The sequence below is a fragment of the Pelodiscus sinensis genome, chromosome 5, assembly GCF_052426305.1.
Source record: "Pelodiscus sinensis isolate ZL-2025 chromosome 5, ASM5242630v1, whole genome shotgun sequence".
NCBI classification, from domain to species: domain Eukaryota; kingdom Metazoa; phylum Chordata; order Testudines; family Trionychidae; genus Pelodiscus; species Pelodiscus sinensis.
The window spans coordinates 15,513,027-15,528,852 of record NC_143056.1 but is presented as its reverse complement, the minus strand read 5'-3'; the positions used below and the strand labels follow the sequence as shown (position 1 = coordinate 15,528,852).

The following is a 15,826-nucleotide window of genomic DNA, read 5'->3' as shown; positions in this document are numbered from 1 at the left end:
GCTATAGATTCTCTAGTTCTCTCATGAATCTCACCATTAATGCCTGATCATTAAGTGACTAAATACCTTAAAAAACCTGGCCTTTAGGAACCTAATGCCCATTGACTTTCACTAAGATGTAGGTGCCTAAATACCTAATTTCAATTTGAAAATTCAATTTAGGGTCCTAACTCACCTAGCCACGTTGGCAGATTTTATTCACCAGTTAGACACAGCGACTTTGGTGGGACAACTCACAATCCATAAAGACAATCAATGTAAGTCTTTGCAGGAAGGGGAGTTTAAAAAGAATGCTAGAGAATGGTTTTTAAAACTGACCAAAAATTGTTGTAATTGTGCCAAGAAAATAAATATTTAAAACACTTCTTTAAGTTCTCTGAGGCAGAGACTGTCTCTTTTGTTCTGTATTTGTCTAGTGCCTAGTACAATGGAGTTCTGGAAAATGACTAAAGCTCTTGGCATGACGGTAACAATATTGATCTAAATCATGGACTGAAACTGTTCATTTATCTTCTTAAATTTATAGAACTAGAATTTTTACTATTTTCTACCAAATATACTCATGATCTAATAACATTCTATGTATTTGACTAAAGCTGCTCCTTAAAAATGCTTAAACGTGAGAATATTAAAGACAGATTACATTAGGTTTTTTTTTAAATAGTTACATTGAAATTGGATAATAAATCTTCTCAAGAATTTCATTCGAGGATTCTGTCTAGTTCAGTTTTTTGGAAGATGAAAACAGAAATTACATATCTTGCAATCAAAACTGAATTGTCTCAAAGCATCTCATCAGGTCACTTAGAAGACATCTGTGAGAAAAGGTGATGTCTATCAAATTTAGATTTTGGATTGACATGAACAACAAAAGCCTACTTTAGTATTATGGATTATAGGCTCAATCCTACAGTTCTTTAGGTAAAGCTCTTATTGCCTTCCCTATGCCCATGCATTTATAGCAAACTGCCATAATTAAAGCTGTATTTTAATAGAAAATAAAATACTGTTTTTCACGGAGCAAACTAATGAATTTTCCATTCTTTTTTTTCTTGTTAGAGTTTTGCTTTAATAGGACTGTTTTCTCTAGGGACTAGGAGGGAGTAGTTTGTCTTAATTTGAGGTTTCTTCCCCCTCTTCTATTGAATGGCTTGGGTCAGTCCACTTTTTGATGCTGAAATACAGATCGCTTGTGATACCTGGGTAGGGGGACTTTTGGCAAGATGGGAGCTCTGCAGCCTGGTATGGATCTCTGCTTCCCAGCAGAAAGGAACATAGTCTATTATGCATTGGCCACCACAGTATGGAAAGTGTCCATAAAACCCAAACCTAAAGTGAGTTTGCAAAATCTGACATGAATATAATTCCAGATTTTAAAACCAACAAATGCTCATTGGGGATTTCATCGAAAGAAGCTTTAAATATTTTAAAAATATGATTGGATAGTACATAAACCCTTTAAAACAGTGGAAGATGTTCAGAAAACATTGCTGTGCAGTCTCCTGGTCTGATTTTTTTCTTCCCATCATTTAAGAAGTCCAAGCAGCAGAACACAGGCAATGGGTGAATGTTATTTTTTTAGAACTTTGTATCCAAGTGACGCTGGAGATTAATATGGGAAATACCACCATTGCCAAAAGAAAAATGAGATTATCAAATACTGCATCTGCAAGTTTATCATCTTTGTGGCTCACTCTTCAGATTAAGAAGGCTAGTATACTGGTAAATTTCACAGAGAAAACACATCAACATCATCAGAAAAAATACCCAAATGACCAGTTGTGGAAAAGTAACTGCTTAACACCTCACCAGGTGCAAGGGAAAAACAGAATTCATGCAAAAAAATCTGAAATCAAACCAAAACAGTCCAGCAGGCTCAGGCAAAGCGTACCAGAAAAGCTGGATAGTTTGTGAGTGATGTGTGTGCATCACCATGCTGATTACCCTCTCTACATGAGCCTATCCTTGAAGTATGGGTGTCTTTGCCCTCAACTTGTCTTACTTTTTCAGTGTGGCCTGGGAGCTCCTTTTGAAGCGTTGGAGGAGCTGAGACGATTTGGAATTCCGCTGCCTCAGCTGAATATCTTTTGGAGCTTTCTGGTATTGACCTTGGTGAGCCTGACATGGACTGAGCCATTTATCCAGGGCAATCAAGACGAGGGGAGGTACTTCATCTTTTTGCTATCCTATCCACTCTGGGAGTGGCTAGGTTGGTATTTTTTGTTTGTTTATTGCTTGCTAGGACTGAAGTAAACCACCTCTTTAATGATTCTTCAGGTTTCCTATTGACTGGGTTCATTTAAACATTTACTGTTACTTTTTTTGCATGAATTTTGTTTTTCCATGTGCTGCCAATGAATGGTATTAATAGAGTTTAGAAAATAAAGAGCCTAATTTTTCAAATTTGTTGGTCATTAATGGGATGTCCAAATCTTGTCTTTCAATAGTTTCATCAGTCAATAGACATGACACACTTTTTACAAGCTCATGTACCGGTTTGATTTGCCAAATGCAGGAGTTATATGTCCTTTCCCCCAAGTTAGAAAACGGAACTCACTTTTTAGATGGAATTTTCAAATATGGAAAGTTTACTTACATTGGTAGAAATGAAAAAGAATGACTTTGACAGCACTGTGTAGATTTCAAATTCAGTAACTGCATTGGCTTTTATTGCCGCTGTTGTAGAAATTGTAGTAATTTAATCCACTATTTTGCAATGTTTGGCAGACAGCAACTTCTTTGTGATCTGTACAGCTGAATGAATCTGTGGGTACTCATTCAAAAATACATATGAATACATATAAAAATAAAGCTCAAATATCAAACAGTACTGAACTTTGAATTGTGTATTCATTTGTAAAATACACAGTTCATGCTGGTTTTGCTAGTTACATAAGCCATCATTTAGGGAGCAAAAGCAAGCTTCCGACTTATGTAACTATTCAACGCAGCAGGAATTGGAAATATTTGCTACTTACAAATATGACTCATACAAATGATCTGCAAAGCAAAAATAATTTATTGAAGAAATTAAATAATGAAAGAATTAGAAAAATGTGTAATTCGTTCATAGTCAATTAGTGAACAAAAGAGATAATTTGAATAACTTATTTAATATGATGTGTCTGTTCTACTCTGGGGACTAACTGTTATGCTGTGTCCCAAGCAATGTGTAAAACAGTGTTCTTATTGTGGAGTTGTTAATGACAGCTTTCTTCTGCAAAAGGAAAAATGGCAAAATGACTGACCTTGGAATATTTTACCCAAACACCTTCTCTGAGTATTATTTGCATTTTCTAGATTATAAATGGGGAAAGGCTACATAGAAAGTTACATAGAAAGGTTACATAGAAAGTTACAGCCAAAGGTTACATAGAAAGTTTGTGGCAGAGACAGGAAAAAGGCTGATCTCTGTATGTCAATGTGTTATTTGCTAGTTTGCAAGATTTTTATTCAAATTACTTCAGATATCTGTACTCACATAAGCCAAATGTAAAACTGGGCTAATGCACACTGTCAAGTATTTAATGAGCTGTAGATGAAAATATAGGATAAATTATTAAGAGTGCACTATATTTCAGAGAAAACCATGGAAGCTGTATTAATATTTTAAAACAGCATTTGATCAACTTAAAAGGTGCTGTATCATGACTTGTTAATTAACTTAGCTGATCTAAATGTTATATTGTTAGTCATATTTTTCTATAATCCCTTTTTCAAATTCAAGCAAAATAAATTTTAAAACTGAATTAAACTGCATCCTGTTAATTACTGAAGATCTGCATTCCAAATGCAATGATATGGGAATAACCCTTTGTCTATTATGACAATTTCAGATAATTAAACTAAATACAAATTATAATGCAATACCCTGTGTTCCATTTTTTTTCACTCTCACAAAGTATATTTGTGGATTACAAGAGGCCTTTTAAGGAGAAATGTCATCTTAACTTTTCTATCCTATTTTGATATTGTGCACTGGACACAGATTAGGTTTTGCTGAAATGAAATATTAGTTTTGCTGTTATGTTTGAAACAGAGCACAAATATTAATATTATTATATTTTAAAGGACAAGCAATGATGAAATAAAATTTGAATTATTTGAATATTTCATTCTAAAGTAATTTAAAATATCTTGTTTCTTTGTAGGAAAAACTAACAGTTGCATAGTGTTAATACAGCCCATGAATATCAATATTTGTATGAAAGTACGGGGGTAAGGAGTAGAATACACACACATATAGGAAAACATATTAAATAGTAACTAACTGAAAAGGAACATTAGTCTTAACACAAATTCTGTTACATACTTTACATGGAATGAAGAATTTAATAGAATATCTGGATGAAAGTTCAGTGGTAAATCCACTGTGGAGAATAATTGTAGAACAGATGAAGCAAAGCTCCTCAAATAGTGCTTATTAAATTGGCAATTTGGACACTTACCTGAACTCTAAATTCAGTAGGCCAAATTTGTTATCACCCAGTGTGACTACATTGGGTCAAAGTTGACCTATTTTTTAAAAACATGAACATCCTTTAATATAGGTTATACAATTCGATATAGAGTAGGAGCCTGTAGGAGTGTGTTGTTCCACCAAAATGAAGGGTCTATAACATCACCATAATATCCTGACAAATGGAGAGATGCATTGAGTGCAAAATTGTCCCTACTCCTCCCCACAGGAACTTTGGCACAGGAGATATGGTTGTGGTAGTGTTGCTCTAACTTATGTTGAGGACTCGATTGCCCCACAGAAGCCCCAGCATATACAGAGCGTGTACTGAGTGTGCGCGTGTCTTCCTGTTGTCATCTGCACATGGTTGTGTAAGGACATAAGAACTGTTATACTGGGTCAAATAAAAAGTTCAGTCTCCTGTCTTCTGGCATTGACCAGTATCAAGTGCCACTGAATGAATGAACAGAACAGGTAATCATTAAGTGCGTTCCTTGTTGTTCATACCCAGCTTCTGGCAAATGAAGGCTAGGGACACCAACCCTGCCCATCCTGTCTAATAGCCATTGATAAACTTCTCCTCCATGAATTTATAGTTTTGGCCTTCACAACATCTTCTAGTAAAGAATTCCACAGGTTGACTATGTGTTGTGTGAAGAAATATTTCCTTTTGTTTCTTTTTAACCTGGTGCCTATTCATTTCATTTGGTATCCCCTAGTTCTTGTGTTCTGAGGAGTAAATAGCTCTTCCTTATCTACTGTCTCTATACCAATCATGATTTCATAGTCTTCAGTCATAGTCATCTCTTTTCCAAGCTGAAAAGTCCCAGTCTTATTATTTTCTCCTTATGCTGAAGACATTCCGTATTCCTAATCATTTTTGTTGCCCTTTTCTGTACTTTTTCCAATTCCTATATAGATATATAGATATATATATATATTGAGATGGGGCAACTACATGTGCATGCAGTATTCAAAATGTAGATATATATACAGGCAATGTGTTATTTTCCGTTGTATTATCCTTTAATAATTCCCAACATTCTGTTTGCTTTTTTGGCTGCTGCTGAACATTGAGTGAATGTTTTCAGAGAGCTAACCACAATGACTTCAAGATCTCTTTCTTGAGTGGTAACAAATTAGACCCCATCATTTTATAGTCACAGCTAGGATCATGTTTTCCAATGCATTTGCATTTATCAACATTAAATTTCACCTACCATTTGCTAAGTATTTAACTTGATCAGAATTCTTAACTCATGGGAATACAGAAATGTATATTTAGTTGTGCCTCATTGTGCTAACTCTTCAGTAAATACACTACAGGCTTTCCAAAACTTGCAAGTCACACCAGAGTAGATAATTTTTTCATTTGCTTTTATGCTTAAAATGGTGACAGAACTCAGGGCTTATATTATTTTTGTAGCCTGCTGCCAACTCTTTTGACAGTGCTAAAGATTAACTCTTGAAAACAAAACAAAAGAATTCACAACTGCCCCCTTCTCCTTTTGAGACATTATGCTAAAAATAATCATTATACCTCCAAGGTTAGATGAAGAATTGAAAATTTGCACTGGGTTCTACATCTTAGAATATAAAAGGAAAAAACATAACAAACAGTCGTAGTACTGTCCCACAGTTTTAAATGAATTAATATAGCAGATCCTATTTTATTTCTTCATATTTGTCCAGTGGCAATATGCTTGATTATATTTGCATTAATACTATGGCCAAGCAATATTTGTACTGTGATTATATCTGCTTTTTGTGGGCACCTGTGTATAGAATTTATTTATTTATTTATTTGATCTTTTGATGGTTAATGTTACATGTATTTGAAATGAAGGTCAAGTCAAGTCAAGGTCCCTGGCATACTCTAAATTAAACAATGACCTATTGATAAAAACTAGTTTGCATTTAAATGTGAAAGGGGATCACTAACGTCTATGGGTGGAGAGAGAGTGAGTGAGTAGAGGAGGAGTGGTAACAAGTGCTTTCTATTCCATCTCATAACATAAAGGAATCTTATTACTCTCTGACAATGAGAAAAGAGTGGAACTTGTTACAGGTTGGACCTCCCAAAACTGGGACTCTCTGGTCTGTTCCTGGACTAGGGGGTTCTAGCTGGGAGCCCAGTACCAAGAGGGCTGGCAGCTGGCAGCAGCAAGACTGGGGCTGGTACTGGGGCAGGAGCATCTAACACTAGCACAGCTTATTCGTATGTATCAGTACCTTGACAGATACCCACAGACTGAGAAAACATTTTGATAGTTCTAAAACAAAAACCTGACTTCTAATCCATTTAGTGTATTTTTTAAACTTATTTTAGGAAAATAAGCATTATGGTACCCAAGAATTTCAGTTTAGGAATATCTTCTGATAAAACATTTAAATATACCTCTGATTTTTAAATAGCAAAACCCTAGATTCATACAGCTACCCCCAGTTAGCAGTAACTAGAGTGATAACAAGAAGGAAACATTTTGTTTTGTTGTGGAATGTACTTGTTATTAGTTGTCTCTCCTTAGGATTCATTTAAAATAGTCTGGTAGTACTTTAAAGACTAGCAAAACATGTAGATGGTATCTAGGAGTGGATGCGGCAACTGGCACCCCAGGCAGAACGTATAATCGATGCCCCCGCCTGCATGGCTGTCAATGGGGTGATGTCATCATTGGGCACCCCGTGACATCATGATTGCACGCCGTTGAAGGCGGTACTCTAGGTGATGGCCGAGTTGGCCTATAGTCACGGGCCACCCCTGATGGTATCATGAGCTTTCGTGTGCACAGCCCACTTCTTCATCCAATACTCTGATCATATCAAGAAGTGGGCTGTGCCCACAAAAACTCAGATACCATCTACATGTTTTGTTAGTCTTTAAAGTGCTACCAGACTATTTGTTGTTTTTTAAGTTTATCCTGTACAGACTAACTCGGCTACCCCTCTGAAGCTTAGGATTTATGTAATACTGTGGTGGAAAAATAGTTAATGAAACAATGTAACTTTTTTTTTTTGTCTCAGGTTCAAGAAGAGACCGTTGTGGGTATCGTATCATACGCCGTCATCGGAATTCAGAAGATCAAGCGCATTGCAGTGGCAAAGCTAAAAAAAATAGTGAAAATGCAACTCGAGTGAAAGAAATCCTTCTTAGTGCACTTAATCCTGAACAGTTTGTTTTAACATTACTTGAAGCTGAACCTCCTAATGTGTTGCTGGTGAGTCGCCCCAACAAGCCATTTACAGAAGCCTCCATGATGATGTCTTTGACAAAACTTGCAGACAAAGAATTGGTTCACATGATTGGTTGGGCCAAGAAAATTCCTGGTAAGAATATCAGAAACTCTTTTTTCATAGAAAGTTTGTGCTAGGGACATAGACTTCTACCATAAATATCAATCCATTGTTAGTTTCTGAAGTAGAAGTAACATGGGAATAAATGTGTAGAGTCAGGGCTTTAGGATTCTACTTTTAAAATGTCATTGGGCAACTTAATCCTAAGGGAATTTTGTGCCAAAAAATTAAGAATTCTGCAAGAAAAATTAAAAATTCTATACACAATATTTTAAACAAGTGGACTAAAGGGCAATTTTCCTAGAAACCATAAATTATCATTTTAGTGTGCCAACAGTGATGAATAGACTGACTGCCTTTCTCCAGCTAAGTAATTGTTTTTTATTTAAAATGTCTACATAATTTTTAAAAAGTGAAGCCAAAATTCATCTCTGGAATACTCAAGAAGAGTTCCCCATTACAGTAATTGAAATCAACATGCACAGGGTTTATCCCGGGGTTCAACAGTTTACTTCATTGTTGCTATACAAGAGCATCAGCTTGTTAACACTTAGATTTATCACACATTCTTTTGAAAGGCAAAAATGTTTAGGAGTATTCAGGGAATTATTTTATTTTTCAGTTATTGGTAATGCAAAGAACAAGTATTAAAGTATAAACTTATTTGTTTTGGCATAGAAAATCTACAGTTTTATGCCTACCCTGTCATTATGACCTACTGCCTTTCCCTTTTTTCCCCTCTTACAAAATGTAAATGATCACACATCTCTGTTCAAGAAGGGCCCAGAAGAAAAATAAGAACTGTTTAGCCAGAAAAGCTATGACAATAACATATTTTTCAGTTCACTGGTTATTCTGAAAAATTGAAGAAAAATTATTTTCAAGGTGAACTGAAAACAAAATATTTCAAAATTTCTAGCAAATTGAAAAGTCAAAAGTTAATTTCAGGCTGCATTAAATGCATTGTCATTTGACTCAATCAAAACATCCTGCTTTGGTTTTACTATTTACAAATGTTTTTGATTAAAAAAAATATTTTAAACAGTCATTTTGAACCAAAAAATTGAAACGTTTTGTTTAAAAAATGTTGAAACAAATTTTTTCAGTTTTTAAAATATATTTTAGGGTTGTGATTTTTAACCAATATCATTTAAGTAGAAATTACACAAATTAATTAAACATTTCAGTGTTAACAAATACAGTACAAAATTTTTGTTGAAAAATAATTTTGGCTAAAAAATTTCACTCAGATCTACTTGCTAATCTATGTGGAAGGTCGTTGGGGCTGTGTCTACACAGCAAAGAAAAGTTGGAAACAGATACTCACATTGCGAACCATGAATTGCATATTTTTTTCCACTTTTCTTCCGAAAGAGGCTTTTCCGACATTTGGCCTGTCTACACGAAGCCAAATGTCAGAAAAAATCCTCTTTCAGAACATCCCTTTTTCCTTGTACAACAAGGTTTACAGGGATGCTGAAAAAAACTCGTCTGCTTTTCCGAATTTTTTTTGGAAAAGCAGACACGTTCCTTGGACGCAGCAGAGCTTTCCCAGGAGACCTCCGGTATCCTGGAATAGCTTTGTAGTCTAGACATACATTGTATGAAGAGGTTTGCCTTTTCTTTGACCACATTGTCTAGCATATACAGTGACTATAATGCCTCAGTTTCCTGAGAACTAAGTTCACAAACAGAATAGTAGCTTGTGACAGAGTAGGTCGGGTCTGGGCACAGCTGAGGGCGTCCGCTCAGGGTGAATTGCTCAAATTTGGGGCTCTTTACAGCCCCCAGACTTGAGACCTTCCCAAACAGGCCACAAACCAGTCCCACAGAGCGCTTCAGCTGCCTGCCTGAAGCCTCACGAGCAAAACCCCTCCAACACCCCAAGCAATATCTGTGCCCCAGATGGCCCCGGGCCTCATACACAGGTGAGGGGTCTTAGAACCAATCTCACCTACCTCGAACAAGTTCTGTCCGGTTCCAAGAAACCAGCCACAGATCCCTGGTCAATTTACTCTCTGGACCTTACCCACAAATCACGCTGAGCCAATCATTTAGAATCTACCATCTAAAAGTTTATTACTACGAGAAAGAAAAGCACGAGAGTGAGGTTGCTAAAGTATCATACATTACATGCATCGAATCTCCCAGTTCTCGATGCAGGCTCTAGCAGAGATGTTATAGCTGCTGGCTTAAAAGTCCTTGTTGCACATCCTAGGTCAGGATGGGTCCACAGGTCTTCCCGGCTTGTGATCCCCTGAAAGTCTGCATCTGGGGTCAGGAGCAGATCGAAGTTCAACATGGAGTAGACCACATGGCCTATTTATCCTTCCTTCCTGGTCTCTTCCAAGCTGGCTAGAGTCACATGGTCTCTGACCAGGCACCTAGATTCCTTCATAGGTGGGTCTTGGGTACTTAAGGGACCTATTGTCCCTGGAACCTTGCTAATTAGCATGTCCATAGGGTGAGCCCATCGCTCAAGCACATTCAGAGAGACTTCCAGTCTCCATACAGAGTACAGATCCCTAACTCCACACACAGACATTATACAGATATATGAAGAGCAGATACAGAATCAGAAGAAAGTAAGCTCTTGTTTGACCCCTCACATGACCCCCTTTATACCACTTTTGGGGCAACCCCCTTCCTCATGGGTGCAGCAGTGACCCGGCTGCTACCCTCACAATCCAATAACGTGACAAGAACTAAGTTCACAAACAGAATAGTAGCTAAATAAAAAAAACAGCTAAACAATAAAGGAAAACTGAGATACTGCTTTATAGGACTCAAAGGCTGTGTCTAGACTACATGCCTCTGTCGGCAGAGGCATGTAGATTAGACAGATCGGCAGAGGGAAATGAAGCCGCGATTTAAATAATCGCGGCTTCATTTAAATTTAAATGGCTGCCCCGCTCTGCCGATCAGCTGTTTGTCGGCAGAGCGGGGCAGTCTAGACGTTCCCATCGACAGAAAACCCTTTTGTCGTCTGCCCCGTTATGCCTCGTGGGATGAGGTTTACCGGGGCGGTCGACAGAAGGGTTTTCTGTCGACAGAGGAACATCTAGACTGCCCTGCTCTGCCGACAAAGAGCTGATCGGCAGAGCGGGGCAGCCATTTAAATTTAAATGAAGCCGCGATTATTTAAATCGCGGCTTCATTTCCCTCTGCCGATCTGTCTAATCTACATGCCTCTGTCGGCAGAGGCATGTAGTCTAGACACAGCCAAACTGACAAACACAGGCATAGTGCTTACTACTAAGCCTGGGTCTACACTATGGCTTTATTTCAAAATAACCCCCCTTAGGGCTGAATTTATAAGCAGAGTGTCCATACTACCAAACCCATTATTTTGAAATAATGGGCCACTTATTTTGCAATCTGTACTCCTGCTTTTCTCAGGGAATAATGCTAATTTCAAAATAGTTATTTTGAAATGGTGGTAGTGTGGTGTGGATGCTCTGGTGTGGCTATTTCAAAATAACTACTTCCCAGAATCATTCAGAATAATTACTCCCCCATGCTTCCTGGGGCTCTAAGTCAAGGTAGTGTGTCTTCAATAATGGAGCCTGCCTTGGGCTAATTTTGAGACTTCCCCATGGTGGGGACACGCCTGAACTTCTGAAAGCATCTGGCATGTACAGCAATGGCTCCATGGTGCCATGTGCTGCCCCTCATCTACAGGCCCTGAGCCCACAGCTTCTACTGGTCCCGGTTCCCCATTACTGATCAATGGGAGCTGCAGGAGCGGTGTCCTGTAGGTAAGGACAGCATGTGGAGACCCACAGCCTCTCTCAGGGACTATGGGGACATGCCAGCCACTTCCAGGAGCAGCACTTACCACAGGGATAATTACTCCAGCCACAACAGGTTAGGCATTTTAGAACTTACTACTCAAAGAATTAAATTTAAGCATAAGAGAGAAATGAAAATGATGAAATGCACAGACCAGTCCAAAACCAAAATAACCCACTTTGCAAGCAATACAAGAAATAACAACAGACCCCCATGTATGTGTTGGATCAGGAGATGAGAGTGCAGGACAGTTGGTGTTTGTGAGAATGACACAGACACACACAATGTGTGAGACTGACAGAGATTTGCATTGCCAAGCTCCCTCCATCCCCTTCTCTCTGTGTGGAGATGGGGTACAGGAGTGTGGGGAGGAGGCTCCCCTCTTCTCCCTCCCACACTCTGCACAGCAAGCAGGAGGCTCCCAGGGGGAAGTTCCAAGGCAGGAGCAGGAGCAGGATGACAGTAGATGGAGAGGCAACTGAAGTGCCAGCAATTGATAACTTCCCAGCCAAATCAGTGAAGACCACCTGTCAGAAGCTCCAAGATCTACCGGTAGATCCTGATCTACTGGCTGGTGACCACTGGGCTAGGACAATCTCATGTTATAAAAATATAATACAACTGATTGAAAGGGGCTAGGAATAAACTGCATCTATGGCCATTGGCCAGGTTACTTCATGATTTTCCACTCTGAGATTTTAGAGGAATTATAGGTGTTAAGCTGTTTGGAAGTAAAGCATCTTGTTTAATTGACTAACTATAGATACCTAGGTTTGAAAAGGCTTCAGCAGCTTGGGTGTGAACATATGCGCATTGACATTGGACCACTAGTATAGTCCCTTGTGCTGTTTGTCTCTCTTCGATTTTAGAGCCTCAGTACATTTTATCTACCCCTTGTTAATTCTCTTCGGGTATGTCTACACTTGCACTTTTGAGAGAGGGATACAAATGAAGCCAGGATTTAAATATCCCACACTTCATTTGCATATTTGCATTATGGCGCTATTTTGAAATAGCGCTATTTCGAAATAACAGATGCTGTTAAGATGCGGTTATTTCGAGAGAAAACCTCTCTCTCGAAATAACCCTTATTTCTTACACAATGAGGTTTACCAGTTATTTAGAAAGAAGGGTTTTCTCTTGAAATAACCACATCTTAACAGCGTCTGTTATTTCAAAATAGCACCATAACGCGACTATGCAAATAAAGCTTGGGATATGTAAATCCCGGCTTCATTTGCAATTTTGAATGTCTTCATTTGCATCCCTCTCTCGAAAGAGGGTGCAAGTGCAGACATACCCTTTGTATATTCTATCTCCTCTGTTTATATCTGATATTCTGTCTTAATTATCCTCTGTACCCCAGCAGTGTCCTATTAGGATAGAATGATACTTACTAGAATTTAATGAATTATACTCTGCTACTGCTAATAGAAATGAACCTTGCACAGTGCAATGTTTAGACCTAGAGATGGCTTTGTGCATAGAGCAGCATTTCATCCTACATGCAAAAGCAATAGCACAGATATGCCATCTCATAACTTTAAAACTGGTTTGTGATAAGTTTTCTCCACAGCATAAAACTTATGACTATTTTCTTCTAGTGTCTGTGAGATTTTCTGTATTCTTTTTTGCATTTTATTTGTTATGAAATAATGAAACAAATATGTGGACAGCTCTGATGCTACTATTTTAATTGTTGTAGGCTTCATAGAGCTCAGTCTGTATGACCAAGTGAGGCTCTTGGAGAGTTGTTGGATGGAAGTTTTAATGATGGGTCTGATGTGGAGGTCGATTGATTATCCTGGCAAACTAATTTTTGCACCAGATCTTGTATTAGACAGGTGAGGAAAAATTAGTCTCTTTTAATGTATGTTTAATTTCAGTTTATGGTAAATGGGAGAATATAATCATTAGGGATGTTATTAACATTTCACAATTAAAAGTTTAAGTAAATGATACTGTAAAAATAAAGTCATGAGGTCCCTAGTTTCTCCAGTAGATCTCTAGGCAAAAAATATAGTCTGGTGGATCAGACTTGTGAGTTCCGTAATCAGTCCTGGAACAAATGATTATCATGTTAAATATACCAGTAGTTGTTGATTTCTTTAGTGTCTTTCCAGAGCTCTAGAGACTTGCCAAAATTTTTAAAAACAGAGTTTAAAAATTAAAATTAGTTTTTCTAGCTACTAGCTTCCAACTGAAAAACTAGATACTTTACCAAATCATAGCATGAAACCCCTACCTGAATATACTTCTATAGCATCTTCTCCACTTAGAGTATCATTACAGTTCATTGATTTTTCTAAATATAGCAAAAATAACAGGTGTTGCAAAGCTAGTGAAGTTATGTGTGAATAAAATAAAATCAATATGGAAATCTTTTCTTCAGTTGAATTAATTCCATATGTTACAAGTGACCATATTACCATTTGCAGATATCTGCATAGCAGAGTGCACCAGTTGGATGGGATGTAATATGAACAATTCTCCGCAAGACCTAAGCATACTTTGAGCTCTAGTTTCCCAAAGGTGAAAAGCTAAAGAAGCAATCTACTTTCCTACCTGGCTCTAAAATATTGTTTCTTAAGCACTTTGGACCTATGGGGGGAAAAAAGCAAAAATTCAGATTGGTAATGGTAATGTGTCAGATACAAAGCATCATATAGGCTGCAGACAGTTAAAAGGCAATACTGGATCTATAGCAAAGGAAACAAATTTTGGCATAAATGATTATTTACTTACATAAAATCATTTCACGTATGTGCTTTGTTGTTCAAGACAATGTTAAAGACATTTCTAAGAAAAATGTACTATGTATTGGATTTTTATAGAAGCAGGTATGTACTGAATGGCTACGTCTACACTGGCCCCTTTTCCGGAAGGGGCATGTAAATTTCACCAGTCGTAGTAGGGAAATGCGCGGGGGATTTAAATATCCCCCGCGGCATTTAAATAAAAATGTCTGCCGCTTTTTTCCGGCTTTTAAAAAAGCCGGAAAAGAGCGTCTACTGGCCCCGATCCTCCGGAAAAAGCACCCTTTTCCGGAGGCTCTTATTCCTACTTCGAAGCCTCCGGAAAAGGGCGCTTTTTCCGGAGGATCGGGGCCAGTGTAGACGCTGTTTTCCGGCTTTTTTAAAAGCCGGAAAAAAGCGGCGGACATTTTTATTTAAATGCTGCGGGGGATATTTAAATCCCCCGCGCATTTCCCTACTACGACTGGTGAAATTTACACGCCCCTTCCGGAAAAGGGGCCAGTGTAGACGTAGCCAATATGAGTTGTCTGTTACATACATTTCCCTTATTTCTGCAAAGTAAGGCAGCACCTTGGTCAGTAGACATTAAGAGTAATCTGCACATTTTAAAAAAGGTTTCCAATAATTATATGTAGTCAGTGAATACGGACATGTTCAGTTATTGCAGAGACTGTACCTTCTCAAACAAATAGTTATTTGTAACATTCACTTTTTTCTCTTTTAAATCAATGATAATGTGTCCTTCCTCAGATCCCTTCGTAACACTCTCCTTTGCTATGATGCCTACTAAAAAACTTGACGACAAGCAGGGAAGTGAGCTGAGATTACTGTCAACCAGGCTGACCAATATTGTCTAATTGTTTCCTTGTACTTCCATTTCTGTTTCCCCCTGTTGTTTTAATTAATACTTAAATGGTAACCTCTTTTTGGCCGGGGGATCATCTCTTTGTTCTGTGTTTATATAGGGATGAAGGGAAATGTGTAGAAGGAATTCTGGAAATCTTTGATATGCTCCTGGCCACAACGTCTAGATTTCGAGAGCTGAAATTACAACACAAGGAGTATCTGTGTGTTAAGGCTATGATTCTTCTCAATTCCAGTGAGTATATATTTACCCTTCTGGTATGTCAAATTGTGTTGTCTATTTTGGGGAAAAAATCAGTGTCTAAACTTGGCAAAAATATCAAAGGATACATGAACCATTAAAAATAAAAGTGCATTTTGTTGCTAACATTGTAAGTGGCTTTTTGTTTGGTTTATTCAGTCAAGTTCTAGGTAATATTATTATTAGATAGATATTTATGGGATGTATTCCAGGATAAAACCTGGTAAAGGGACTCAAAAGTCTTAAAGTGCTCTCTCCTCCCAATACTGTGCTGCCCAGTACAGCAGTGTGGGAGCTGACCTTGCCTGTGAAGACTAAGGCAAAAAAAGCATTGAGTACTTAAGCTTTTCCCACATAGTCTGTTACTAGGTTGCCTTCCACATTGAGTAAGTGTTCTGCACATTCCCTGACCTTCTTGTT

At 37.9% G+C, this 15,826-nt stretch overlaps 1 protein-coding gene across 1 annotated transcript in view; it reads left to right on the top strand.

Moving 5' to 3' along the window:
- Nucleotides 1–15,826, top strand: part of ESR2 (estrogen receptor 2) — a 58,881-nt gene that overhangs the window by 29,701 nt on the left and 13,354 nt on the right. The window contains exons 5-7 of the mRNA XM_006134078.5: nucleotides 7,484–7,786; nucleotides 13,251–13,389; nucleotides 15,267–15,400. Of these exons, the coding sequence (XP_006134140.1) occupies nucleotides 7,484–7,786; nucleotides 13,251–13,389; nucleotides 15,267–15,400 (576 nt within the window). The remainder of the gene's footprint in view (nucleotides 1–7,483; nucleotides 7,787–13,250; nucleotides 13,390–15,266; nucleotides 15,401–15,826) is intronic.